The sequence below is a fragment of the Solea solea genome, chromosome 18 (assembly GCF_958295425.1).
Source record: "Solea solea chromosome 18, fSolSol10.1, whole genome shotgun sequence".
NCBI classification, from domain to species: domain Eukaryota; kingdom Metazoa; phylum Chordata; class Actinopteri; order Pleuronectiformes; family Soleidae; genus Solea; species Solea solea.
The window spans coordinates 6,610,474-6,638,305 of NC_081151.1; the positions used below are offsets into that span (position 1 = coordinate 6,610,474).

At 43.0% G+C, this 27,832-nt stretch overlaps 1 protein-coding gene and 1 long non-coding RNA gene across 3 annotated transcripts; one reads left to right on the top strand and one right to left on the bottom strand.

Annotated features, from left to right (window-relative positions):
- Positions 1 to 1,862: 1,862 nt before the first annotated feature.
- mideasb (mitotic deacetylase associated SANT domain protein b) lies at positions 1,863 to 27,586 on the bottom strand. Of its 2 annotated transcripts, none has more exons than XM_058615446.1 (13): positions 27,227 to 27,586; positions 20,229 to 22,085; positions 18,299 to 18,571; positions 16,309 to 16,654; positions 15,520 to 15,586; positions 13,025 to 13,167; positions 11,933 to 12,036; positions 10,080 to 10,155; positions 8,603 to 8,691; positions 7,643 to 7,786; positions 7,053 to 7,172; positions 5,650 to 5,855; positions 1,863 to 3,360 (listed from the first exon to the last, which is right to left on the bottom strand). In XM_058615446.1, the coding sequence occupies exons 2-13, from the start codon at positions 21,825 to 21,827 to the stop codon at positions 3,123 to 3,125; spliced, it is 3,405 nt and encodes a 1,134-aa protein (XP_058471429.1). In that variant the 5' UTR covers positions 21,828 to 22,085; positions 27,227 to 27,586; the 3' UTR covers positions 1,863 to 3,122. The 2 variants fall into 2 exon arrangements, with proteins under 2 accessions (XP_058471429.1, XP_058471428.1); XM_058615445.1 differs by lacking the exon at positions 27,227 to 27,586 and adding an exon at positions 24,895 to 25,298.
- On the top strand, positions 5,736 to 13,196 carry LOC131444796 (uncharacterized). The gene is made up of 3 exons (XR_009233775.1): positions 5,736 to 5,877; positions 7,011 to 11,389; positions 13,056 to 13,196. It is a non-coding gene; the product is annotated as an uncharacterized LOC131444796 (long non-coding RNA).
- Positions 27,587 to 27,832: the final 246 nt, after the last annotated feature.

Genomic DNA, 27,832 nt, shown 5'->3' on the forward strand with positions numbered 1-27,832 from the left:
TGTATCAACAAAAACACGGTATGAAGACTTAAAATTAGCTCCAACAAATAAGCTAACTAACTAAACAGTCAGCACAGCGCCCCCCTGTGGTTCTAAAACAGCATGTACTGAAAATATGGCATCAACGACATTGTCATATATTTTTTGTAAATTGTGTGTATTAATGTGTACATCAAAAGAAGAACACGACTCATTCAATAGTTTGCTGAATATTTTAAAACTTTAATATACAGTGCTTTCATGAATCATTACTAAAAACACAGGTGGTAAAAATCAAATCGAAAACAAATAAGTTACACTAGAAAAAAGAAGCACTTGAGATTCCTTTCCGTTTTTCATCATTAGTGCGAACCTCAATATGAAAATAGCATAGAAAGTATGCAACATAGAGTTTCATTCTTATATATGTTCCTCATCTTTTAGCTAAATAAACCTTTTTACCCCCAAAATTCCCTTAACCAACCACATGTACAGCTGCGTTTATGCCGTGGCCTCGATTTCATCAACAGTTCTGACATCTTCCTCCTCCATGAACCTCAGGATGAGCCCCAACGAGAAGGAAATATAAATTAACATACTAATAAACAAGTGAACAGTCTGCATTTTTTCCATTGACATATACAGTTTAATGTTTGACCTCAACGCACTCACACACTCGTACACACACTCACACACACACACAGTCTGTGCATAGACCCAAGTTTAACTTGTGGAGTAACTGGTAATTGGAGCCATTTCTCCCCCAAAACTCACCGCTGTGGTTTGTCCTTCAAAAGGGGAAAATAAATAACCCTTTAACCCTTTTGTTACTACGGCAACAGAAGCTGGCTCTAGGCCGAAGGGCTTCACATAGAGAGATATGTAGAGGAAAGGAAGAGAAGAGCGAGAGCAAAAACACTGGCATTTGCACAAACTTTCTTCAGTGGCTGCTATCAGCATCAAGGAAAACCGGCAAATAAGGAAACCATAGATACACATTACAGGGTCAGACTGATGATAATACTGAGCCGATAAGTTACAGCAAAGTTGAGTTTTAAATGAACAGTGTTGTTTTTTTTTTAAATAGCCAAATGTTTGATCCTTCTGGCATAAAAAGTGTCAATTCATAACATAAAGATATAAAAAATACTGGCAAACTGAACTGTGAAACCATGAGTATGATATTGCTTTTTATTTGTATGGTTTTGCAAAATAAAAAATAATGGTTTGTTGGTAATAACTTACTATAAGCAGAGAATGTTCACAGTTACTCTAATATATATTCTGTGACAAATGTTCAAAGCTATTTCACTATGATCTTTTTTTATAGAAAGTCAAAAAGTAAAATGAATGCTGAATTCATTTTACTGAAATGATGAAAACAAAACAAAAAAACATAACTTGTGTCTTGTAGCATTCAAAATAACGGTCAAATCTGGATTATGTATAGTTAACAGTAAAGTTTCTTAGTGCCCTTTTGTCTTTTACATGTATTAACAGTCTGTGTAGAGTCAATGTGGCCGATACACGTCTACAGTAAACAGTCGACATCTGGTTTAAAAAAAAAAGAAAAGTGAATAAGTTTCACACATCAAACCTTTTGAGTCCCCTGTAAAAAATAATGTCAGAAGTTGCTTCTAAGGTGTAAACAGGAGCAAATGAGGCCATACCTGCCGGTAGAAACCCGTTATTTCTGTAAAGTTTGCAATAAAGAACAATATTTTCTCTCTTAATCGCAGATTGCTCAGCAGATAAACATAAATCACTGATAGAACATGTACGTGGAATTTGATTTTCAGTGAACAATGTTTCTGTTTTTATTGTTTTGTCGTCAGTTTGAATTCCGTAAATCTATTTAATCCATTTCAAAAATGGACGAGGAGTTTGTTATGTGTATCTATAGAAACCCGTGAGAGGAGAGAGTGGGAGAGCTCGAGTAACATGGGGAGGGGAGGGCGTAGACTGTTCTATTGCACATACACTTCTGCCTTTTCTTCACTTCCAGGCTTCCAAAGGAAATCTCACATTTATAAACAGGCAGCAAGTAGCACTATTTTTGATTTTTGTTTAAATAAAAAAAAAAGTATTGACAAGCACAGGAAGAAAGCGCTCAATTAAACTGCAGTCAAAACAAGATATAATAATAATGATAATAATAATAATAATAATAATTATTATAATAATAATCAAGAAGAATATTCACAGAAAACAACAATAACCATATATAGCTACACAGGCAGGAAAAAGCAACATTTACCTGTATATATTATATATATATATATATATATATATATATATATATATATATTTATATAAAATTGACAACAGCAACAAAAACAGTGTAAAATTGATTGTCACTTCAGGATAAAAATCATCAAAACATCCAAGGCATCAAACGTGACGAACAAACTGCGAGTAGTAGAAAGTGACGAGGGCTGAAGGGGGAGGAGATTCACAGAACTGAAGCCCAAACCAGCGACTCACAAAAAGAGAGGAGAACCATTCGGTGCACGTCATGCATCTGAGAGAGTTTTCAGCAGCCTCTGGTGCAGCAGAGGGGAGAGAGAGAGAGCGGCGACACAGATGCATCGGTCTTTGTACGTGACATCCTTCCATCCATCCGTACGACGCAAGTGCAGAGAAACTGACATCGGGAAACCTCTTTTCTTTCACCTCGCCACCGTCAGCTGTCACATTATTAGACTTTGTGTCATCAGAACTTCCACAGATGCCAAGACAGCGTGTGCCATGTCTCACCAAGAGGTGGAGGGGGGGAGAAAAAAAGGAGGGTCTACAAGTTCTGTGCCTGAAGGAAGCAGGGCGAGACTCAAAGTGCTGAGGAAGGCTGCGGCCCGGCGTGGAGAGGAGGCCAGCGCAGAGAGGAAGGAGCTGCATGGCTTTGATGCGATTGAGCCCTGTAACCAAGAGAGGTAACTCCAGAAAAAGCTTTTGAAACAGAGTAAAGGGTCTGTGGTAAGAAACACACACACACACACACACACTTCCATACACTCCACACATTCACACTCAAACACATACGCAGAAGTAAATCTGTCCCTGAATGTGCCAAACAAGGAAAGTCTCCTTTTTCTCCCCCCGTCCCAGAGAACATGACAGTCAAGAGTGCGCAGCCTTCCTCTTTCTCACTGCCAGTCCTCATCGTCCTCGTCCTCCTTGTCTGACGAGTCGTCGTTGGTGCTGTCCCCGCCCACCTGTCGCATCCCGTTCTGCTGCCGGGCGGACAGGAGGGCGGCGGCCTCGGCGGCGGCCTTCGCTACAGCTCGTTCCTCGGCCTCTTTCTGGCGCAACGCGGCGGCCTTCTTCTCCTGCTCAGCGTGGCTCTTCATGTGAGCGCTGCGGCTCTTGACTTTATAGAAAACCCTGCAGGAGGAAAACAGAGGTGGTCAAAGAGTTATCGGGGAAAAAGAAAAGGGGACACGAAGGGGAAACAACTGATATAAGGAGAGGGGCCTGTGTGTAGACTGGAATTAGAAGTGATTTGGACAACTTGATGTTCCAAGTTCTGCCATTTCAGACTTTTCTTGTGGTTCTGTGTGATTTGGACAAGTTACTAAGTTCCGCCCACTTGTAGTTCTGCAAACAAATACTATTTGTACACCTGCGTGTACAAATACTTTCTTTCGAGCCACAAACGACATAAACGTGCATCCTTTGCTTTATGTCTTGAGATGAGAAACATTTTCTGGAATGCAGCGGAGGACAGAAGTAGGTCAGTCTGGTCTTTGCCGACTCTGAAATGAACTTTGAACCTCCATCATCCACACAAAGCAACCGGAATCAGTTGTTGAAAGAGAGGAAGCACACATCCAGCGGCCGCCAAGCTGCTGTGAGGAAAATGAGATGCTGGTAATCCATCGTCTTGGTTTTGATTTGTTTTCTTAGTTTAATGTGTTAATATAATTTCAGCGAGGCCGCAGCTACTTCTGTCGTCTCTGCAGCTCCCTGGATCCGGTTGCTTGGTAACAACGAATGCAACAAGAGCATAACCATCAAGAGCCTTGTTTCAAAACCCATCTGGCTTCTTCCACGTGTTTCTGGTGCTGCATGTTAAACCAGCTTACACAGACATTTAGATAATGTAATGTATACATAAGACACCATTATTTAGAAATACAGACTTTCATCTAACATTTAAGGACCACAATAAGGACTTAAGCTCTGCATTCAGGACGACATTAAAATAGAAAGATTTACCATGTGTCTCCAGCAAAGCACCAGGCGAGGCAACGCAAACAGGAATATGGATAGTTTTCATAAGAGCTATCAACCTTTGCCAGAAAGCCACGAGACACCGATGCGACAGATTAGTGGCTAAATCAAACATGTGTGAGCACAGATGATCACTGGCAGGTGCCACTGTTTACACCACACCTGTCACAACAAGAGTTTAACTGTCACCATGAGTAAATGCACAGATTTGTAGAATCTGTGTATCAGCACTTAAAAAAAGTGGTTTGTTTTGTGCAAACAACAACAGAGTTAGGATGGAAATACCTGGTTGTACTAGTTAAGCAAGTGTTTTCTCTTGTTTTGTTTTTTTTTCCCACTTAATGGTGCGTATTTGTCACTAATGGATCACGACAACTCAATCCCCATGATTCCACTCTGCTTCCCAGTGTCATCTAAATAGGTCTTTTGTTATTGTTTTGATTGAGAGACCTCTTAACGGCAGAAAATTGTTTAAACAAGACAGAAGAATTTGAGGGTAGAAGAGGAGAGAAAGGGAGGCAGTATGTGGGTTTTCATTACCCTTAGAAAGAAACATAAATCCTAGATATCGCAATAAAAACTGGTAATTGTAACCCACGTTTGGAAAAACCTCTCAAATGTCACTGAAACGCTCTCACAAGGTGGTTTTTCCAGGCGTGCCGATATAAAAGTTTATCACAGATGTGTAATGGAAACATGGGGGGGTCCATGTTGAAAAAAATCACAGCAAACGATAGTAGCTGCACTCGAGATCACTGTTCCCAAAACCATGGAAACGCGAAAAGCTTTTGGCCGTGTCTTGGGACGAGATTTTTACAGCACAAAAATGGGATGTCTTGAGACTAGAATTACAGCTCATACGCAAAAGCACCTGTTGTAATTTGTCGAAAGTTTAGAAATATCTCCTTTATTTTGTGTACAATCTTTAAGTGAACAACTCTGTGTAAACACTGACTGAGTTGACTTTCAGCTCTAAAGTAAATATCGCACAACATTGTGAACCGCAGTGGATTAACTGCAGCATATTGTGGCGGAGGGAGATTACAATGAGCCAACTTTGAGCAGGTCAAGTCCTTTAAGAGAGAGAGAGAGAGAGAGAGTAGAACTCATTGTGTCTCTGGGTAGAGCTGCATTGATTAGAGGCACGATGCTCCGTCTCTGCTGTGTCTCAGTTGCTAGGACACGGTTGGCAATAGCAGGCCATGCTGTTATTTAACCAAAGCACCACAGCGAGACACCATGAGCCATTTCCCTCTATTTACAAATATATAGTCCAAGTGGGAAACAGCCGGAGTCATTTTTCCCTGCAGAAAATGCCAGACTGGTTGAGTATTATTAGGCTGCTTGTGTAACTTAACCTGTTTGTCCACTGGTAAACAGAGTCAGAGCGATGTCTCCAGCACAACAGCAAAGACCAATGAGACATTTGTGATCACTAACCTGCCACACTTCTTGCAGGGGAACTCTCCCTCCTGAGCAACGGAGCCCTTATTGGCCACTGAAGGGGTCGTCCGACGTTGGTTGTCCTCCTGGCGAGACCTGGAGGTGGGAGGAGGAGGAGGAGGATGAGGGGGGTGGATGACCCGGGACATCGGCTGGTCTCTCCTGATGTCCTCCTGGCCTTTCATGATCATCACAGTCCCAGGCTGGTGGCGCAAGCACAGAAAGGTGTAGTTAACATGAAGCGCTCCACTTTAACATAATCACTGAGAGCAATTAGGTGCAAAAGAATCAGCATTTCAGACGTTTGTGTTTATGACGTTCATGAAAAACATGCAGCCTGGCACGTTCATCAACAAAAACTTATGTACTTAGCAGGCCTTACTGGTGAAATGCAAAGGCAATAACAAAAGCCAAATGTTTTTTTTTGTTGAGTCATTGTTTGCGAACAGTTACACAATCACTGAGAGTTTGACAAAAGCCAAATTGTTGCCACAAAGTGTCCAGCAGGGGGAAGCAGATCCAACAAATGTCCGCCAGGAAAAGTAGGACAGTTCAAAAGGACAAAATGCTGGGGGTCTGGTTTCCGACTAGAGTCATTTCAGGTTTATGTTTTAAATTGAGTTTATTTATGTGGTTATGATGATTTAAGGTGGCGTTTCCATTCTGCACAGGCTTTAATTCACTCTTAATTAATGTTTGTCAGACTACGAGTGATTCTGTTCTATTTAAAATAGATGGTATTATGTTACTAACCACGAACACACACTGATATTTTACCATAAATATCTTGTATTAACGTTTAACTTCCTCATTGTCATCCATCCTCCGTTAATGCAACAGCCTCTACTTATGCACGCCTACACAAATCATAGTTGATGAACACATTCATTAACAGCAGCTTTACGTTGTGTTTATTACTTTAGAAAACAGCTAGTAAACGTTTATTGGCGGGCATAAAGTGTTGTACGCATGTCCACATTCATCCATCGTCTCATCTGCTCCAGTGCTCATCTATGGGCTATAGTTGGTGTTTATAATTAATACCACATTGTGTCACATCCAGTGTTTGCATGCGCACCTCCACTTTTAAATATTACTCTAATAAAGTCATTAAATAGTTTTAAGTGTTTCAGGATTCTACTTGTGAAACACACTTGGCTGCCAGCAAGAAAAACGAGTCAAAAGCATCTTGCAACATCGTCGTTTGCTCGTGTCGACACTGAATGCTCCAACTATTCACTTTCCATATCACATCAGTCCATAAAATGTTACCGTGCAGATATTGTGGGGGACAGAGGAGAAATGAAAATGTGACCTACGTCCATTATTCACTCTTTTTTTTTTTTTCCTTTTTGCAGTCATTGTTTCACTTCCCATGCAATGGTCGATGTCACACTCACGTTCTCAGAGGACTGCAGCGTGTGCGTCGCCCTGGTGGAGCTGACATCCTGTTTCCTGTCAGCTGACCCTTCCCACTTCCTGCTGTCCTCCTCCCGCTGCGGCTCCAGTCGGTGAGAGACCTGCAGGCCAGAGGAAGTACAGATTTAAAAACCTTACAATTACAGTACACTTTCATGTTATACGTCATGTTACCCATCAAACTGCACTTTCAGTGATTTTACTGAAAGAAAAAAAGGGGGGGGATACTAAATTAAGATGATAAGGACGGTGCAATATTTGCATGTAGCTTTGTACAGTTGCCATAACAACCAGCAAAAAGAGGACCTGCGATGTACATCTAATACTGAACCACAACTCTATTCACTGAAGATAATAATAAACGGTGGAGTGTCTTTATATGTAAATGGTCAAAGAAGATATTTGGAGCCGTGATTGGCGAAATTAAGCCGCGCAGCTTCACATCAAAATAAAACTCTTAATCACATCGATTAACCTGTCATCTATTTAAGCCAACAGTAAACCAATATTATATCAATATCTGACTGTTTTTCTGGCCAGGATAGTCCACAAGGCGTCTGCTCTAACTTACCTTATGGTTCATTTCCTCCTCTGTGGTCCTGCTCTCCAAAGGCTCCGCATCCCCGTAGATCAGAGTCCCGCTGCGGCCCATCTTGACGTGTTTCTTGTATGTGTAGTAAAACTCCACACACTGTGCCACTGTTTTGGTGGTCACCTATGAAACACACACACAGACACACACACACGCAGGCACTGTTATTGGAGTTTTAGTTACAACATTTTTTGTTGAATATCAGAGCATGTTACTGAAAGGTAGGTACAGACATCTCCTGTGGAGAAGAAAAACACTGAGCAGCAAGCAATCATGTCATGCAGTTTTATTAATTAATCATCATCAGACCAAAAACAAGTAAATTAACACTGCCTGAACATGGAAAAGCAGCACAATCTCACATTTGAGAAGCTGTACTCACAAAACGCTGGTCATTTTCCACTTATTTGAGTATCAAATGATCCGTTAAATCTGGAACATCAATCAGATCATCTAAACTACTGATTTAAAGATAGACTGAAGTAAAAGATGCTAAACAGACTAAATGTTTTGTCTGTGACGTCACAATTCATGCTTGGGTGACGCAAAGGGTGAAAAGGACAGAGCCACCACCTCAGGGTAAACACACTCATTTTAGATTGAAAGAGGATTTAGACACGTTTAAATTGCAGCACACAACAAAGGGGTTCATTCATCAAAATAAGGAACCTTTTCATTTGATGAAATGACGTTTGGCCAATCGACAGCCACGTTTATGTTTATTAAAAGACTGTGACACTGCAAATGATTACACGGGGGAGGAAACGTTCCACAGTGACTATACTTCCCTTTCTCCGCCCCATCAAAGGGAGGACAGGATATTATCTAGTGTGCACTCTTTAACTGGGAATTTGTGCTGACTGCACAGCCACAAGAAGGTTTTTGTCCTTGCATGGTAAGAGCGGGCAGCTTTGATTTAGTCTGAGACTTTGCACATACCTGTTTCTGCACCATGAAGAAGTCCTTCTTGTACGCACTGATGCCTTTGTTGAACTGGCGTCTCTCAGCTGCTGTCCAGCTGTCTGATCCTGAGGGAGAGAGACGCAGTGTGTTAGTGGCCGACTAGAACACATTTAATCACATAACAAGTATCCTGCTTAATTCTGTGTGTGTGTGTCAGCGAGCCAGACAAGTCCGGCCCCACCCCCACCACTCTTAAAACCACACACACACACATTTGCACAAATCACTTGATAAACAATGGCTCTCCTGTCTTCTGCCTGGGATTAAAACTGTAGAAAAAAAACCCTCCCTTTTCCCCTCCTTGGCTTATTATGTTGACCCTGACAATCCTCCACATTCACCCACTGCCCCCCACTCCCCACTACCATTACCACCGTCACCAACACCAGCACCAAGGCCACGCTCTCATTGCTGCAGCTGCCGTTACTTAAAAGCAGAAGACTTAGAAAGGTCAACGCTGTTTAATGGTGATAAGACAGAAATTAAAAGGAAGGAAAATCCTCTCTATGTGGTTAAGAACTTCAGAATAAACATAGCGTATTTGGTCTTGATGAGAATTAGGATTATTGCATCAAATGGCGCGTTTCCACTAGCTCGACTTGACTCGCCTCGGCGTGGTTATTTTGCGTTTCCATTAGCTATAGTACCTGGTATCTGATACTTTTTTGAGTACCTGCATTGGCGAGGTTCCCAGCAAGCTTAGGCGATACTATGCGTGACGTCGCCAGACTGCTGGCCACTGATAAGTCAGAGTGCCGTCACAGGAAGAAACGTGCGACACAAGAACCAAGCCGAACAATGCCGAACTTTCAGTCCAGTAACTGTGCCAGACGGAGCCCGTGCTCCGGTCACGGAGAAAGTACTGTACTTTAATTAACTGATTCTAATGATTCAGTTACACTGAAAACAACAGCTTTACAAGTCACTAGTCACCCGTTTGTGTGTGTGTGTCGCGTGTAAAACAAAGTCACGACAGTTTCATGCAGCCGTGCAGTGATGACTCCGCCTGCGTTGAGTAGGTACTACATTGTAATGGAAAATAACCTTGCGAAGCGAGCTGGGACCATAGGTGGAAAAGGGGCTTTATGTTCAGAGCAGCAGATGGGTGGAGTTTAACCGATTAAGGGATGAGGATGCAAGGAAATGAAGTATTCAATTGAGTCGACTTCCTGTGACTGATAATGTACTTTTAACCAGAGTTGGTTGCTGCACGATATGATTCATGATTGAACTTCACAATCCTTCCAGTCCTATCAGTTTTTTCCAACTAAATATTTAAAAAGTGATCACTTAGAATTCCCAATACCATATTTCCCTTTGCTCTCGAAAGTCTAAAAGTCTAGATTAACTGGTTAATTGTTTCAGCTCTGAATAAATTGCATCTATTCACTATGACAGGTAAAGAAATCCATCCCATTTAAATAACCATAATGACTATTTTTATATGACTTACCTGAGTAGTGGTAGTTTGACAGATTGTGAGACTTTGGGAAAATTGGATTCCTCAGCATCAGGAACGCCAGAGCAGCCTGGAAAAAAAACAGTATTATCACACAACTGTTACCAAGTGAAGGAACTTTACACATTAGCTACACGGCAGAAATTGTGTTTGAGAAAAGAAAACAAAAGAACACACACAGCCACGAATCGTAAAAACAACCAAGGAATGAGATAACCAGCGCTCTCATTTTCCTGCGAGTATCAAGAGCCGGCATCTTATTATGATGAAACACCACCTGCTATTGTTATCGTTAAAGAAAAAAAAGATGTACTTTGTGCTCTTTTTTTAAAATTAACTGTCGTTCTGACCCTGAGTGTTGAAAGAAAGCCGTTTGAGTCGACTGGCTGCACAGGACGGTTGCTTTGATAACTCCCATCCCCTAGTAGTTTCCTTGACAACGCTGGACCAGTGCTGGTTTGCTCAGTTCTGAAATCTTGTTGAGCTACGGAATTATGTGCAAAGCTGACAAAGCATGCTGATTCAGCAGCAGAATACTGCACAACTTTGGCAGCTTGGTCATGCATTTGACATATTTCCACAACCACATGATACAGTTTGGACAAATCAAAAACGGGCCAGTTCCTGTCTAGAAAAAGCAAAACCTTTTCGTTCATTTTGCATTTGCCTCAAACTAGTCACTATATTTATCAGAATATAAACGTGCGCAGCAGCAAGAAACGAGCTGCGACTGCAACAAAAGCTACGCCGTACGTCATGAATTCCCTCTGCAGAACCAACAGAGAGGGTAATTGATAATATCTACGAGCTGGAACTCAAAATGTTTAATGAAACAACACAATTAACAAGTCACATATGCTGCAATTTGTTCTGTCCTTTATGTAGAGTTTTAAAAGAAGTACCTCATGCATGCTGGAAACAGATCATATCTGTAAGTTCTCATATTTGCAAGAGAATTGAGAATAGAAAGGAATTGGGGAAGTTAATATTTTGATGGCCTCATGGGGTAATGCTCCGACATGACAAAATCAAATTGCAGTTATCATCTACTTGAGGGTCACGGGAGCTGGAGCCAATCCCAGCTCACACACGCTGGACAGATCGCCGGTCCATTGCAGAGCCAAAATGCAGAAATAAAAAAACATTCACTCTCACAATCACACAGAGTATCTCATTAAACTAATCCCTAATCTGCATGTTTTAGGACTGTGTGAGGAAGCCGGGGGACCCAGAGAAAACGAGCAAACCCGTCAAAAGAAAAGGCCCTCAGTCGAACCAGGACCTGAACTGACGACCACCTTGCTGTGAGACAACAATGCAAGTCACTGTACTACCATGTACCCCATTTTTTTCCCCTAAATCATCGACCACTAATTTCAATCTTCCTTTTCTATATCTGAGAAAAACCAAAACCACACTAGACCACTGTCTTAGGGACCAAAACTGGCAAGAAAATGCATCTTAAGGTCTGAAAAATTACAACTGTGAAGCCTGAACTTCAGAATTTGAGCTTCAACTATTAATTTATTATCAAAATATTTGCCGATAGATTTACTTTCACTCAGCTAAGCAACGGTTCCAGTGCCACACTCATTCCTGTGCTGCACCTCGGGCTGAACAAACAGAAAAGGTTTCACCATCTCTCATTCAGTCATGTCAGGCCACCCCTGAGACTCAATGCAGAGAAAAAGTCAAAGTCTAGAGATCAGTCACTTCCCTTCAGTGCACAGTTAAGTCGCGCTGTGGTTGCAGAGCACAGTTATTTCTTTTCTCTTTTTTCTTTTTTCTTTTCCAGTAATGTAAATCTTTAGGTTGAGCCAGTCAATAAGAATTCTTCTCACACTCACCATTATGTCACCTTTGCATTCATACAGACAATGGTGGGCTAACTCCTGGTTGGTGCCTCCTCCACACAGAGCGCTGGAGCAGGCCAGGTGCATAAGGTTTTGCACTGAAAGAGAGGGAAAGAAAAATGTTGTTCTTAGAACACAAACAATAATTCAACATTTACAGAATGTTGTACTTGAACTGCTTGGACAGCATTGTACAGCAAAGAGAGAGAGGTTCCTTGCATTTATTATCCAAACAACGTCAAGGTCAGGACTGCGCACACCGGTGCTTTTAGTGAGTCACCTGCCAAGTCCGAAGCCTCTCAAACTACTTGTTGTTGGACAGTTTATTCAATTAGCATTTATAGATAGATGTGATGCATCTCAGCCAGTCATTGCAGTTTGAGTCAGTGAGAGAAAGACAAACAGTAAGGAGACAAAGGCAAAGACAATAGTCTGAGACATAAGTGGTTTAAAGAGTTAAATATATGAGGTAAAGGAAGAGACAAGTATATGATGTGTGAAATGTTAAAGGGGTTAACTTAAAAAGAAGTAAAGGAAGTGACATGTTTTTTGGAAATGTTTATGAAGTACAGTGCTGAATGTATTAGACCACCACCCAATGTGAGGTGTATGCCACAGCTGCCCTACATTAATCAGCATTGGTAATGATCAACATCATTTCTGTACTGATTAATACACCAGTATGTAGATGCTCTTTAACCAACCTCTTTAATTCAAATGTATTGTTTTACAGAAAAAAGTAGTAAAGCACATTATTATTTCTTGATTAAGATGTCAAATTATAGTCCTTTACTTGCATTCCTGAACAGAAGAATGAGTTTAGTGATTTCTGACTTCTCAGCCAGCTCACATTTGGGTATGAAAAAAATAGTTTTAAACACTTCTCAAATATTTATGTTTATGTTTTCTCATTTTCTCTGGGTCTAATACATTTGTTAAGCACTGTATATTAGTGAAAATGAGAATCTGTGTGAAACAACAGCTGCTTTCAGTGAACAAATCCTGTACAAAAACCGCCAGTTGAAGCACAAACACAGCGCCTCCTTCACACCTACAGTGAAATACAGTGCCCGGCACCCGTCTTACCTTTCTCATGGAAGTCTGTTTTTTCCTCCAGCTCGCTCAGCGGAGCCCAGACCAGATCAGCGTTATAATGATCCAGCTCGACAGATGACCGCTGCCTCAGCTCTGGCACCTCCGCCTGGTACCGTGACCCAATGTTTATCCGCCTGGAAACAGGACATCAAGTGTGAGCGACAAAGACGGGAGACGATTCAAAAAGTCATCCCGTGCCTCTCCGCTGGTATGAGGCATTTATTCTCGCTTGAATCTCTCAGCCGATACAACAGTGCCTTTCAAGAAAAGTGCACTTGTTTTATTTCCGAGATCACATTTTGATTTCTTAGCTTTTCTTTCAGCCATGATCTTTAAATAGCAACAGAGCATCTGGCTCCACACGCAGCAGTTCTAGCATGGTTTTCTATTCAAGCTCATTGCACAGCTCACACACACACTTCAATTCCTGTCCAGATAGATTCTCAGTGCTACAGGTCATGGATACAACTAAACTCAAGGGTTAACTCCTCAAATTGACTGGATTGTAAGTAAACAAATTCTCTTTGTGGGACAAAAGTCACAGAGTCCAGGCCCATGCATGACAAATCAAAGATTCACCTCCTAAAGGGCTGAAACTACATTTAAACATTTAATAAATTGTTAATCAAATACTAAATTAACTACTCTGATAATCAATTTGAGTGTTTTTAAATAAATACAACTAGCTTTTTTCAGCTGCTCAGTGTTCTTGTTTCTTTGCTCCATTTAACGAAGACATCATTTAAACTGTTATTATGTTATGGAAACAGTTTTTCCAATGTTTTTCCAACACTGGTCATTTCAAGGACCAAATAACTAACAGATTCATCAAGAACATAATCAACAGATGATGAAAACCTATCATTAGTTAGCTAGTTACTAGATATCACAGCAGTGTGGTTGAGTCCGTTCCAGCTCGTCTCCTCCTCACTCCCCTGCGTTTCCAGTGGGCCTGCAGTGTTTCTAGTTGACCGTGTGTGTGTGTGTGTGTGTGTGTGTGTGTGTGTGTGTGTGTGTGTGTGTGTGTGTGTGTGTGTGTGTGCGTGCATTTGTGTGCATTTGTGTGTGCGATATGTAATCTGGCAGCGTCCCCCAGGGAAGGTGGGCTGCTGAAAGTTGAACTGCGATGCCTCTTGTGTGTTTGGGAACCAGCTGAAGCCATGATTTATGGGAAGCCTCGTTGGCTCCTTCCCCTGACTAACTGCTGAGCAGCTGGCACCAGTCAGGCAACAGCTTGCACAACGCACCCCCGTAAACTGCACCTCGCTCTCAATGCTACTAAACTGGATTTAAAAACAAAAAAGGAATAATACACACATTTGTGTCCTTAAAAGCTCTCGTTCTCTGCTGCTCTCGTGTGCACACGCTGTATTGTCTGCCGTGTGCTACTACATGTGCGTTGTATGAAAGTTTTTATCCATTAGATCTTTATTGAATTAGCTCCCATTTTGATAATGCTTTCTGCAGTATCCTCTCGATCTACCCACATTACATCTCTGTTTATTATCAGCGGCACTGGAATCACAGCCTACTTTAGCACAAGGAAACGATGCACACTGATACAAGCCTCACTCTTTCCTGTTTCACTTTATCAAGGCTGGGTTTGGGGTTTTTCTTAGTTACAGCTAATGCAAACAGACACTTCACAATAAAAGCACTCCCAATCTTTTATGGTAAAACAGCCACAGGGAAAACACATCTGCTTATTATTAGGAATGAAAATTAAAACCTACAAAAGCACACGAGGCAACATTTTTCCACATTTCTACTCCACAGAACTTGTGTGTGTATAAATAGCAAAAACTGTTTTTGCAACAGCAAATTGTTCCATGACAACATCTTGCATGAAAAAAAAAAATTCATTGTATATTTTGTGTTCAAACAATGCTAAATAATACATATTTGAAAACATACTTTCAACTCCACCCACTACAGACTTGTCACTTACTCTTATCTGACTTATTCTGACCAAAAAGCAGCTCATCAAGCGTTTAATATTGTAAGAAACCAAGTGTGTCCTCTGTCTCAAAGTCTAAAAATGTATATAATATGTGTCAGTTCTCATGCGTTCCCAGCTATGTTACTGGAGGCTCGATTCCACAGGTCATATTCATTTGTTACGACATTTCACAGTGAGAGAGAGATTCGAGGCTGCACAGTTAGATCGGAAGGCAAATGCTGAGCACTAACATGAGCAGAGGATGACGGGGCAAAAAGAAATCCAGTGGTACCAGCAGCAAAAGAGGAGGGGGGGGGGGGGTTTAGAATTTCAAGAAGTCTGCGGCGCTCCATTTCAAGCCCTGACATGATTCATCCCAGTGTTATGGTTTCAATAATTGATAGCAGATCTACTACTCTAGGAACAATAATGTATAATGTTGGGGGGGGGATTGTGATTTATGTGAAAATGACAAATCACAAACCCACGGTTTCCACCATGGAGGATGATGATGATTTTTGGGATGGACGGAGGGGGAAATACTCACGGCTCGATGCTGACAGGAGTGACCTCGCATATCGCAGACAGAACCGGCGGTGTGATGTCACAGCTGCCTGGAGGGACAACACAAACAAAAAAAACACTCAGTGACATTATGAATAAGATTCATTATTGACAGTTTAAAAACTGAACAATTACTGGAACTAACTAAAGCCTCTGTCCCACTTTGTTATTCCAGATTAAGCCAAATATTCTGAAGTTGCCGCCTGAAGGGAATGGAGGAGTTTTTTGTTTTGCTCTGGAACTTTTTGCTTTTGTTTTTATTTAAAAGAGACAATATCCACAGCAGATTTTCATCTCAGACAATTAATGGTGAGCAAAAGAGACAAAAAATTTGTTAATTATAATAAGAAGACAATTAAATTGAATTACTTCAGAGAGAAACAAATCAAGAGACAAACCTTACCACACAAATATAAGAAATTAAAGAGGGATAGCATGTATAGAGATTGTCTAAGATGTTATGTCTTGATAAACTGCAATTTAATCTTTATGCTCTTAATAATTGTGATTGTAATTTCTTCTTTATTTAGATTTTTTCGCCCAAGGTTTCTGAAGGAAATCAACATATGCTTATTGACGGCAACTTCAGTTCTGCTCAGATTCTATTCGGGATAAATCAAGGTTTTGATAAACAATACGAGAGCTAAGGAACACCGACGGGTCGTTCAGTCAGGCTCCATTTAAATGTTCATACAGCAACTATGATAGCCTACTTGAATTTTCACTTTAGATGTGTCACGGATGATATTTTTGTTTTATCGTCTCTACTTACTGGAACGCAACAGGCTGCGTGAGGCAGACTTGGGTGTCGCAGGAGGAGGCAGACCCTGACCGCTGGCTGCAGCAGCAGCCGACGACAGGAAAGTGGAGAAGTAGAGGCCGGAGCCTTCGCGGACAGGGCTGAGGATAGGTGGAGGTGTGTAGGGGGGCATGGTGAGGGGGTTGTCGGCCAGACGCACGGGCGAGCGCAGGTGGCTCTGATACGGCGTGATGCTGGAGTAGACGGGCGGAGCAATAAATAAGCCAGGTTTAGGCGGCGGGATGAAGAGAGGCTCAGGTCTGGGACGCCGCTTGGACTTCTTGCCGTCCTCTTCTTTCTCCCCATCTGTGCCGCCATTCTGGTGAGGGACAAAAATTGAAGAGGTAAGTTTTCAGCTTTAATACAGGGGGACAGAAGTCCTAAAGACATGCAGATTTGAGGATTAGGCAAATTGGACACTATAAATTGACAGTAAATGTGAGTGAGAGTGGATGGTTGTTGGTCTCTACATGTGTCCCAGTGATGGACTGGCGACCTGTCCAGGGTGTGACCCCTCCTTTTGCCCTATGTCAGCTGAGACTGGCACAGCGCCCCCACCCCCCGCGAGCCTCATGTGGTGGATAGAGCGGTAGAAGATGAGAAGAGAGTCAGAAAGAGAGAAAGAGAACAAAGCAAAGCACCCAAAAACTCATGTGTATGGAACATAATGTACAGTATTGCAAATCTAAACCCAGATAATCTGCTTGATCTGGGACGGGACACCAAATCCCCCCCCCCCCAATCCCCAAATGAAAGAGGGAGAAGGAGGAACATGTGGACAACTACAATGGGGGCAGGGGAGACACAGAGTGTGGTGGGGGGAAGGGAGTGTTTTGGTTGGGCGATGTGGCATAAATGCAAGAATTTAATAGCATGAGTTTAGGCGGGCACAAAACAGAGAGACAGTAGACTGTTAAGCACAATTGTTTGAAGAAGAAGTGTAAATTCCGACAGTTAAAAAAAGAATAACATCAATGAGATTGAAGGCTACATCCACACTACTACTGCTTAATTTTGCTCTGGATATTGTCAACTTATTTTTGATTCCCCACTTCAAAGGTTCGACCCATTCACAATGAATTCCACTCAATGACCACACAGCTTTCTTGTCTTTTCCTCTTAACACTGTGATTGTGAGTAGTTAATAGCAATGGGGAACATAATGAGAATGAAAACCAGACTAAAATACCAATGTTTCTAAACACCCTGCCACTCACCGTGAACCCGCTTGCAGAGCTATGCTGCAGCAGGAGCTGCTCAGCTGGGACAGTGGTGTTGTGAGGACATCCTGCTGTGTTTCATTAGCAACATCACTTTGACCCGTCTGAGCTGTCTAAAGGAAATCCTCCTTCTAAACTCTACAGCACAACACATAAACTGCAAATCTACAGTGACTCCAAACATCCTGTTGACCTCAGACCTTGACTCAGAGAAAAAAGACCACAACGAGAAACCGAATGAATCACTTCTTAATAATGCATCTTTTTAATCTACTCACGAATAGTCTCATCTTTATTTGACTGCTAAAAGCAGCAATAATTGAAACTCAAGCCCATCCCAAGTACGCAGGAATTATTATTATCTATTAGCCTTTGGTTTGTTTGCTGTGCACAAAACACTTGCGTTTTAGTGCCTTGAGAACAGCGACATTACAAAATGTTGCAATGTTTGTAAACTCTGGGCAACGTTTTAGTCTGGTCGGGCAGAAATTGAAACCTTTTGAAATGGTGACAATATTTCCCACGTTTACTTCTTGCTCGGGTCTTGCTGCCCATGACTCGACTATGCCCAGTGTACCTGACTGGTCACATGATATTTATTTTAATATGTGTTAGTATGGATGTAGATTACTTCTGATACAAACCTCAAACTCATCTGGACAGAGATCATTTTGATCTGAAACCCCCATATTCATATGAAAATGTAGTAGCATGAATGTTTCCTGGTACGTGTGTGAACTGACCTGCTCTGCACTATCCGACACAGAGTTCCTGAGTGAGCGCCTCCGGCTGACAATGACCGAGGGTTTGTGGTCTGCATGACCGGGGTCCTGGGGGTTCGAGGGCCTCGGGGTCCAGCCGGAGGCCAGTGCTGCTTCATCTCTGTCCGGTGAGGATGGTTCCGGCCTACGGACCGGGACAGACACGGGGATGACGAGCGGCAGGAGGTTGTCGTCTCGATGCCGTTTGGCGGTCAGGCCCTCGGACTCAGTGGGACTCCATGGCCTGTGAGGATCCTACATGGTGGGTAAAAAAAATTGTTCATAAATTGATTGAACCTTTTGAACACCAGAATGCTGCACATGGGTTAATTGGTAAACGTTCAACATGGACTGAAACATTTGGTCAATTCATCAAAATATAAATAACCAGTTTAGTGTATGGGATGTACAGAGAAGGAACTTAAAAACAGGAGCTTATAGGACTCTGTACTGGTATCAGTCAGATAGTATTGAAAACAACTGGATTGGATATCGAAGAAGAAAAACAAAATCTGTTCAAGACTGTTCAAATGTAATCATAAAAGCAGGTACAACATTTTAAATGAGTCATGTTGTGGAATGTTATTTCTACTTTATGGACACAGGATATTTGTTTTGTTATGGCTAGGAAGTAAATTAATCACTTGCAAATGTGATACAGAAACAGATTATATCAGACTCATAGACATACAATGAAAATGAACTGCTGTAAAAAGCATTTCAGAGTTACTGTGCATTGTTTGGTTTAGCACACACCTTGCAAGCATGTCAAGGAAACAGTCCCCACATGCATTCTTCAAATGTTTTTACCCCCTTTCAGAAACCATAATGGCTGGGCTTGAGCAACCAGTGTAGCTTTGGAGCAAATATCAACCCTGGAGCAACATCAAAGCATCCTACACCACCACATCTGATGCTGCTGATCATTCTGCTGCTTCACACTACTTCTTCACTGCCCCGTGAAGAGGCGTGCAGCAGTGTGGTTGTGCTGGATCTGCACTCATTATCGCTGGTGGAAAACTCCAGTCCTTACACCAGAGTGTTGGAAAGATATTCTGCTGATCGGTGCATGCAGGGCAACCCTGCACCCCACCCTGTATAGAGAGCGAGAGAGGGGGGGAGGGCAGACAAGGCCAGGCTGGAGTTTCTCTCCTTTGATGGGATGGGGGGAGGTGTGCACTGTGCAGGCATGTAACCAACCACACTGTCTATATGATCAGCTTCCCATGAGGCAAATCCAGGGCACAGTCGCACTGAGCTGCAGACATACTGACTCAGTCTGTGCTGTTTGGAAACAGGACTTGTTGCACAATCGCTACAGCCAGCACAGACGAACACAGATAAGTGTATGACTTCACATGGCGCAGGGAGTGTAATTTATGAAGTGGTTTGTTTGAAACACCAAGTGAGAGCTGAAAAAGTCATATTTGAAGCCGTTTGTGAAGTATATAATAACACACTGACAACACTGAAAATGTGAAGACTTATTTAGCCACACAAGACCGAGCTGAGCAGCACAGTTCTGCGGTGTATACACTTCACTGGGCGTTGATTACAATCAGCATCGTTTCCAGAAACATTTTAATCACAAACAACAAAAGTTTTGGCAGAATTTTTCCTGGCACTTAAAGTTTGGCTTTTTTGTTCCAGTTCCCACTCTTGTTCAGGGAGCTACAGTCCCATTGCAATTATGCCCCGAGATAACACTAGAAAAATAAGATTTCTCTCACCGAAATGTTGTCAATGACAACTTCAAGCTCGAGTGACAGATTTAGACTGAGATTGTTATTCAGTTACCAAGGTTGCGAATTTTTTGTTTTTGTGCTTCTTTTGTTTGAGAGGAAACAGCCAGAGTCAAGTGATGAGACAGAAAAGGGGCAGAAGAATGGCTATAATTTGAGTGAGCATTTACCTTGACAATATGTGATGGTAGTGACTCCATTTCCGAGGCCTTCTGAGCAAGGGTCTCCAGGTTGACCTCCTGGGACACCCTGCGTTTCCTGCGTGTGCTCTGGATGACGCCCGTTGGGGCGGCCTGGATGTCACACGCCCCGTTTTGTGAGACCTGCAGCAACGGGGCTGTCTGGTCTGCAGAGACGGCGAGAAAGGGGTTTTCGGATGGCGCCCCTCCTTCCTTGGAGAGCCGTCGTGATCTGCGAAGCTGTGTTTGGGAGTGGATCTGTGTCTGCAGCTGCGATTGGGACTGGGCCTCAGACAGGAGAGGTGGCTGCAGGGGATCTGATGACTGCTGTGGTTCTGGGGTGATGTCCTGGATGACTGGTTCCTGGATCTTTGGGGGAGCAGAAGCGGAGGACTCTTGGGAGTGCACAACTACAGGCTGTGGGTGTGGGTGAGGGTGTGCATTTTGTGCACCTGGGTAATAGTCAAGCACATGAGGGTTTTGTTGTTGCAACTGCTGATGTTGCATTTGTTGCTGAATATGGAGCTGCTGCTGCTGCTGCTGTTGTTGCTGAATCTTTTGTTGTTGCTGCTCTTGCTGTATTTGTTGCTGCTGCTGTTGTTGTAGTTGTTGTACGTGCTGTTGATGCTGAATTATTTGTTGTTGTTGTTGCATTTGTTGATTATGTTGTTGCTGAATCTGTTGCTGGATTATGTGATGTTGCTGGCGTTGTATTTGCTCTTGCTTCTGCAGCTGCTGTGACTGGTGTGGGGGTTTGGCCTGTGTTGAGTAGCTGGGAGGGTTGGGTAGAGTTGTCCTGTTTCCTTGAAAGGTTTGGTAGTAGGCTGGCAGGTGCTGCTTTGGCTGACCAAATGCCAACTGGAAGGGCTGCAAAACTGAGCTTCCTCCTGCGTGGGATGCGTTGTGCTGTTGGGCGTTCAGTGCCCCAGGTTTTAAGGACTCCTGAAAAGCCTGGGACGGTGGTTGTTGTTGCTGTTGCTGTTGCTGTAGCTGTTGCTGCTGCTGCTGCTGCTGCTGCTGCTCCCAGTCAATACCCCGAGCCTTACCTGCATCCCTGAAAGAGTCTACTGCAGGGCCAGCTCCCAGGGGCTGCTTATCTGTACCTCTGTTTGAGGGTTGTTGAGAACCAGCGGTCTCATGCATTGACTTAGCAAATGCATTCTGGATCCTTGAGTCTGTTACGTTAACTCCTCCAATGTAATTCGCAAAGTTCTGTCCCCAGTTATTCATGGGGGTCCAGGATGCCACTCTCTGCTGCTGGGACACTAACGGCTGCTGCTGAGTGGGCTCCTGATGGCTCCACTTCATAGGAACAGTCTGTTGAAAATGACCCCTGCTCTGGTCACCTTTATCTGGGCTGAAGATGACAGAGCTGAGGAACATGTGAGGCCCCTCTGGATTGGAAGTCACAGTACTTGCAGCCTCACTCTGTCCATGGTCTGCGGCAGTGGCACCCGAGACGTAATATGTCCCTTCAGGGTGCTGAGATGTCTCTTTCATTGCTACGGTTTGATCGTTAAAAAACGTGATGCGTTTGCCCGTTCTTTTAGAGTTGGTTTTCTGCTGGGCTGGCACGCTCATGACGGGCATGAATAATAAGAGCCGAGTGAATATATTCAACCAAGCCAGCTACTACTAAAGCTCCACCTGGTGTCACTTGATTAGTCCAGAAATAAAAGCATATCCAAAGCGAGATAAAGCCATAAAAACTACACTGACATCAGCGTGAGCAGGAGCAAAGTCAGCCAAGATAATCTTGAAGGTCTTTGTGACCCTTTAAGGGGTCGGTGGCCTGGGGTGAGTAGATCTGAAGGAGCCCACGGGTTCTTCTTATTCATGGGCAACACCCTGTATAGAGGAAATAAGAGAGAGGTCAAGCATTGACTCATCAGACTAAAGGGGTAACCACAGGGGGCTCTCATTGTCAAGCCTGCCTCAGCCATGTAAAAACCTGCTGTTTGCTTTTTCAACAATAGACCTCCACTGAAAAGGTATCAAGAGTGAAAATAGAGGGGAGGGGTAGGTCTAAACAGTGTCATTATTCACTAAGATCACATGACACAAGGATAAAGTTCTGCATGCAAGCAACCACATACTCTATAGGATCTGTATAGAGTGTTTCTTAAGACGGTAGTTAATACAGATAGCAAAATCAATAGTTCCTGGAAAAGTCATTATTGGATATTGCTGCACTTTGATGAAACATGAAATCAGTACAAAACCACAAACACACACACACACACAATGAAAGAATGTTTGTCACTGATGCTCACTTGCAACTGAATCATCCTTTCCCAAAACCCCCTAACAGTTCAAGTGGTCTGCAACAGAAAGGAAGTGCTCTTTCCCGCCACACAGACACCCGACAGATGGCAGTTGAACGTGACAGAAACATCACAGTTTTTACAACTCCGTGACTCATCAAAGACCCCAAAAAAAGGGCAACAATGCCCTTTGAACCGTGACTGCAGACTCAAAACGGAAGGGCAACTGAGAGTGAGCAAGTAAGTATGAGTCATGGTGAAAGCATCTATGGGAGGGAAAAATTATTCGAACAGCCTAGAAGGCTTTGATAGCATGGAGTAAGATCCTGACAGCTGCCATGTTAACCTCTCGTGAATGACAAAGGCATTATTATTAATTGGCCAGGTTTTGCAGATTTTCACTAAGCGCATTCTGCCAAATCTAAAGATGCACAGGCTGTGATGGTTTCTGTTAAAATTTAAAAAACATTGCTCCATCTGGAAGAAATTTTAAATCTTGCCACTTGTGTACAGCAGGCACTGAACACAGAAAGTATTAAGATTTCTTTCTCCTTTCTGTGACAATGACAAAAATCAAATCATCCCCAGGCTGCAGGCCTCAAAATTATTACCTCCACCTGCAAGGGAGGTTATGTTTTGCCATCTGTGTGAGAACAGCGTCATTTTAAAAAAAGTTAAGAGAACATATTCAGACGGGACTCTCTGGGAATGTAGGTTATGGCTCAAAGAAAGAGAGTAGGAATACAATGCTAAGTATCGCTATCAGATACCTGCCAAGATCGCAGGATCAGATATCCGACACACACACCCACACAAAAAAAGTTAAATCTAATATGATCTGTAAAATCACATAAACACGGACAACGTGCTGAGCAGAGAGATATCTGCCATCACCTTCATGTGACAAGGATGTGAGTGAGGGCTGCAAATATCTGCCAGGCAGATGATGCATTTTATTTTTGACATGGCTGGTTATGGCTAGACGGTAAATGCATCAGCACAAATGTCTCTTTAAAAGCTAATGTGCTTTAAAGGGGTAAATGACTCGGATTGGCTAGGTTGTGATATCAGAATTGTATCGGAGCCGTCCCTACAGGACATTATTAGATTTGGGTGGCGATCAGGATTTATGAAAAATGCTCTCCCTGCGTGCTTTTGCGAGATGCATAAATGATGACCAGAATGTCTAATATGTGGGTTTGGCAACGAGCGATCTCTGCCTCAAACAAGAAAGTGGGTGACAACTGTCACCCTTTGCTCTGGTGGCCTAGTGAAACACAAGCTTCTTAAAATAGACAGCTGCAGCTGTTGAGATCGTGCACTGACTCTGGGGCACCGCTGACTTGGGGGAAGCTGAATGGCCATGCTGTGTGTTTGTGTGCATCAGCAACACCATGTGATGCAGCCAGCACACACACAGACACACACTTTAGAGCCATATTGCCACATAGCAATAGGTGCACAAGAGAAACACACCTTATAGTGCAGGAACTACACTGCTGATCACTATGTGTGAGTGGGTGTATGTGTGTGTTCCAGGTATAACTCATGTAGTGGGGACCTACATCTGTTTACACAGGACTTGACAAAAGGTTACATTAATTATTACATTTTAAAGTGAGGTATGGTTAGGGTTGGGCCAGTTATGAGCAAGTCTACAAACCTTTATCAGGTTCACACAGAGTGCATATCTGAGGTGAGGGATCATCATTGTGTAACCTTGCACAAACCCTATAAACACACTGACACGCTAAATTGGCTTAAAATAGATGTGGAGGCCATTATCTGCCTTAATCCATCACTGCTTCCTAATTTAAAATCAGCCCCCGTGTGGCTGAGTGCAGCAGCAGCAGCAGCCTGCAGGAGGCCTGCGCTGTGCAGCACCAGATGACAACAATATGAAAGAAAACACTTTAGAGAGCTGGAGCATGCTTTCTCCTTATTATCAACACCACTTTCTCAGTACCAGTCAGCTCAGCGCTATTTACGAGAAATCCTTTGTTGCAGAAAACGGATTATCCACTCGCTAATGCCGCGTCCCTGTGCGCAGCAACCCGAGCCCACAATGCAGCCTGCAGGAGCAGAGAAAAACACAGAGAAGCATGGTGCCATCATGGCTCATAAACAACAACAGAAAGCGTGTGAGGGAGGTAAACATGTCACATGTCTCCGTGTCTGTGCCGCTGACAGGGGGGACAATATAAACCCGGGTGGGGGGTTTGATCCACGGCGGTGCGGTGCGCGCCCTGCAGTGCGCGTAAACAAAACTTTGTCAGTGCGCTGCGTGGCGACAACAACACACACACACACTGTCGATAACAACAAAAACGCGACACAGTCACGGACTTGAGCCCCACTCTGCCCCTGAACCCCCCTCCCGACCCAGTACTCACTGTGCTTGTCATGGAAGCTGCCACCAGCCCGCAGGATCGCACACACACGCAACTCTGCGTGGCCAGCACAATGCCGAGCTGCGGCGCTGATAGCGATGACTGCATACATCCCCAAGGTTGACTCATGCTATGCTGCTGCTGTTGCTGCTGACCTCACTCATTGCTACTTTCTTTCCTCCCCGCCCCGCTACAAAGTCAAGAGGAAAATAAAAAAAAATTGAAAAATAGAGGTGGGGTCGACGTCGGTGCGTTAACAGAATCCAGAGCGCTAATCTGCACACACGCAGGCGCAACGCCGCTGCTGTGTGTTGCACATTATTGCACAAGGCTTGCACACGTAACAAAACTCAGTGGCGATGCGGCCTTTCTGCTGTTTGTGCCGACTCTCTCTGTCTCTCCGTGTCTCTGCTTGTCTTGTGATTCCCCTCCCTCCTCCTCCTCCTCCTCCTCCATTACCACAAGCCCGTTGGCCACACCCACTTCCATGCCCATATAAAGGTTTCCTCTGACTCGCACAGCGCTGTCATTTACGGAGCAAGAGTTCTCTCTCAGTCCATGCGGGAAATTCCAACACACATGGGAGGATCGTGGGGATGAAGGGAGGGAGGAAAATGGGTTTTCACCTTCACTTTCCGTTCACATTCACATTCACCCCATTCACATTCAAAAATGAAAAAAGGAAGACGTGTTTACAGCTGCACACAACACACTCTTATGTACTGTATGTGTGTGCCTTTGCTTGTGGATTTGTATGATGCTAATACATTGTATGACTACAGTATATTATGGAGAACTGAAAAAGCACATGTAGAAAGATAAATGAATACAGTAATTAACATTTCTGCCTGCATTAGGCTGTGTAGTATGAATGCAGCAGGGCTGCAACTAGCAATTCTTTTCATAATCCATAAATCAGTTGTTTCCTGGATGAATCGAATTGTTTCTTTGGTCCATAAAATGTCAGTTTCCCAAACCTCAAATGTCTCGTTTTGTCCACAAACCAAATTATTTACTTTTAATTATTTCTTCTATAAATATGGAGCAAAGAAACCAGAAAATATGCACATTTATTCAGATTGATCGATTATCAAAATAGTTGCAGGTTAATTTAATAGTTCATAATCGATGAATCGTTGCAGCCCTATAATGCAGAGTGTTTGTCTTTTTAGTGCATTGTGTAAATTAATATGCCCCATGCCATCACATAGAGATATGATATCGACTCGTTCTACAGGCCACCATACAAGAGAAACAGCTTGGCTGGCCTTTATAGTGTTAACGTCAGTGTCAGTCGTTCAGTATCATTTTGCACCTGTGCTCATTTGTGTTTCAGTCGAGGTGAAATAATAACCTAGTGAATGCTTAACCAGGACAGGATTTTTAAAGGTGATCTGTGGCCTTCAGAGTGTTTGGGTTTCAAATCCTGGGCTGGGTCAAAGCCTGGGGTGCCCTTGAGCAAGGCACCCAATCCATTGGCCCCCAGGTGCACAGGGATGGGTTCAATGCAGAGGTCAAGTTCACAATCACTCATTGGTGTGTGTGTAGAAAAAAATAACTTATTCTAATAAAACAAAAATCTGGATATGAAGGAGATCCTGAATATCATATATAGACAAGTCCTAACACATTTACTGTATATGATTAGTCTTTAATAAGTCATATAGAGTTGAATCCATATCACTGGACTATGGGGGAGGAATTTGAACATGACACAAAAGTATGGCTGAATTCCATTTAGCTGCTTCTCAGTGATGGTCCTGGTATTGTGCACGCTGGCTCAAGGTGAACAATTCTCCCTCGAGACCATTGTTGTGCACTTGCTTACTACTTTCTGGTCACCTTGGAGTTTACTTGGTGCAGACCAGACCATATATAATGTGTGACCTTGTAACAAAATGTGCAAGTGAAGCCGAGCCATGCCGTGCCAGAACTGTATAGTGGAAGTGCGCCATTTGTTTGCAGAGTCAGCTTGTGAAAAATGCTTTGTCCATTCAGGCTTCTGTAGGATCATCACCATGCAAGACAGCAGCCTCTGTAAAGCAAGGCCCCTGCCTAAAGTACATACAAAAGGCTTCTTGTAAAACTTAATTTGAAGCCAGTATACACATTCTATAAAACAATATTCTGTTTTTCTGCCTATAAACCCACCCAAATGTTGCACACTGAAACTTTAATTTAGTCCAATCACTGAGTCACAACAGTTGGAAACCAAAAGTGTTTGTGTCACAGTGAGAGTTGAAGGAAGGCTATTGCAGCTAGTGCAACTAATGTGACTTATTACAGTGTATTGAGCCATACATGTCCCCATTCACAAAACACGTAGAGTACTTACATGACTGTCTGTCCCTCCATGACACACACTGGACTTCATCATAATCCCTGTCTTCTTCTGCCGGTGCTCTGCAGCAGCTACAGCTAACGGCGAGCTGCTGACACAGTCGCCACAGATTTTACTGTCAACTTTTCAACAATCACTTTTCCAGATTCCTTCACAAGGCGTCACGTCCCAGTTCCACTTTGGAACACTTTTAGCTAGCGACACTCAATATTACCAGACTCCACGCATTCATAGGCGCTGATGATCAGTTGACGACGTCGCCCTATTGTGGCAAATTGCGTTAAATCACTGCTGGATTATGTTAAATAGTTGCAGCGTTGACGAACTGCAATAATGAAATCTGGTTGCTGGGGGTGAGGACTGAGGAGCTGCAGTTTGTGATTCGCTGTCTGGCACCCAGGAGGCAAAGGCAATACAGGACTGACAAGATAGTAACCATACGCTACACCGGAAAATGGGGGAAATACTGTCCTACTTTCGTGTATTATAAAATTAAGGGAGTACTTGACGTCACACGTGTCTATAACAAGATAATTGGCTCAATAAAAATGCGTACGCCATAAATAAGGAGTAAAATATATCGGAGTGTATCTGATTTCC

Bases quoted from the DNA above. Each gene is read 5' to 3' on its own strand.
- mideasb (XM_058615446.1), bottom strand. From the start codon at position 21,827: ATGCCCGTCATGAGCGTGCCAGCCCAGCAGAAAACCAACTCTAAAAGA. The intron at 8,692-10,079 runs GTAAGTCATATA...TCTCTCCCTCAG, and splicing joins GTCAAACTACCACTACTCAG to GATCAGACAGCTGGACAGCA. The intron at 5,856-7,052 runs GTGAGTGTGACA...TTGCGCCACCAG, and splicing joins CGCTGCAGTCCTCTGAGAAC to CCTGGGACTGTGATGATCAT.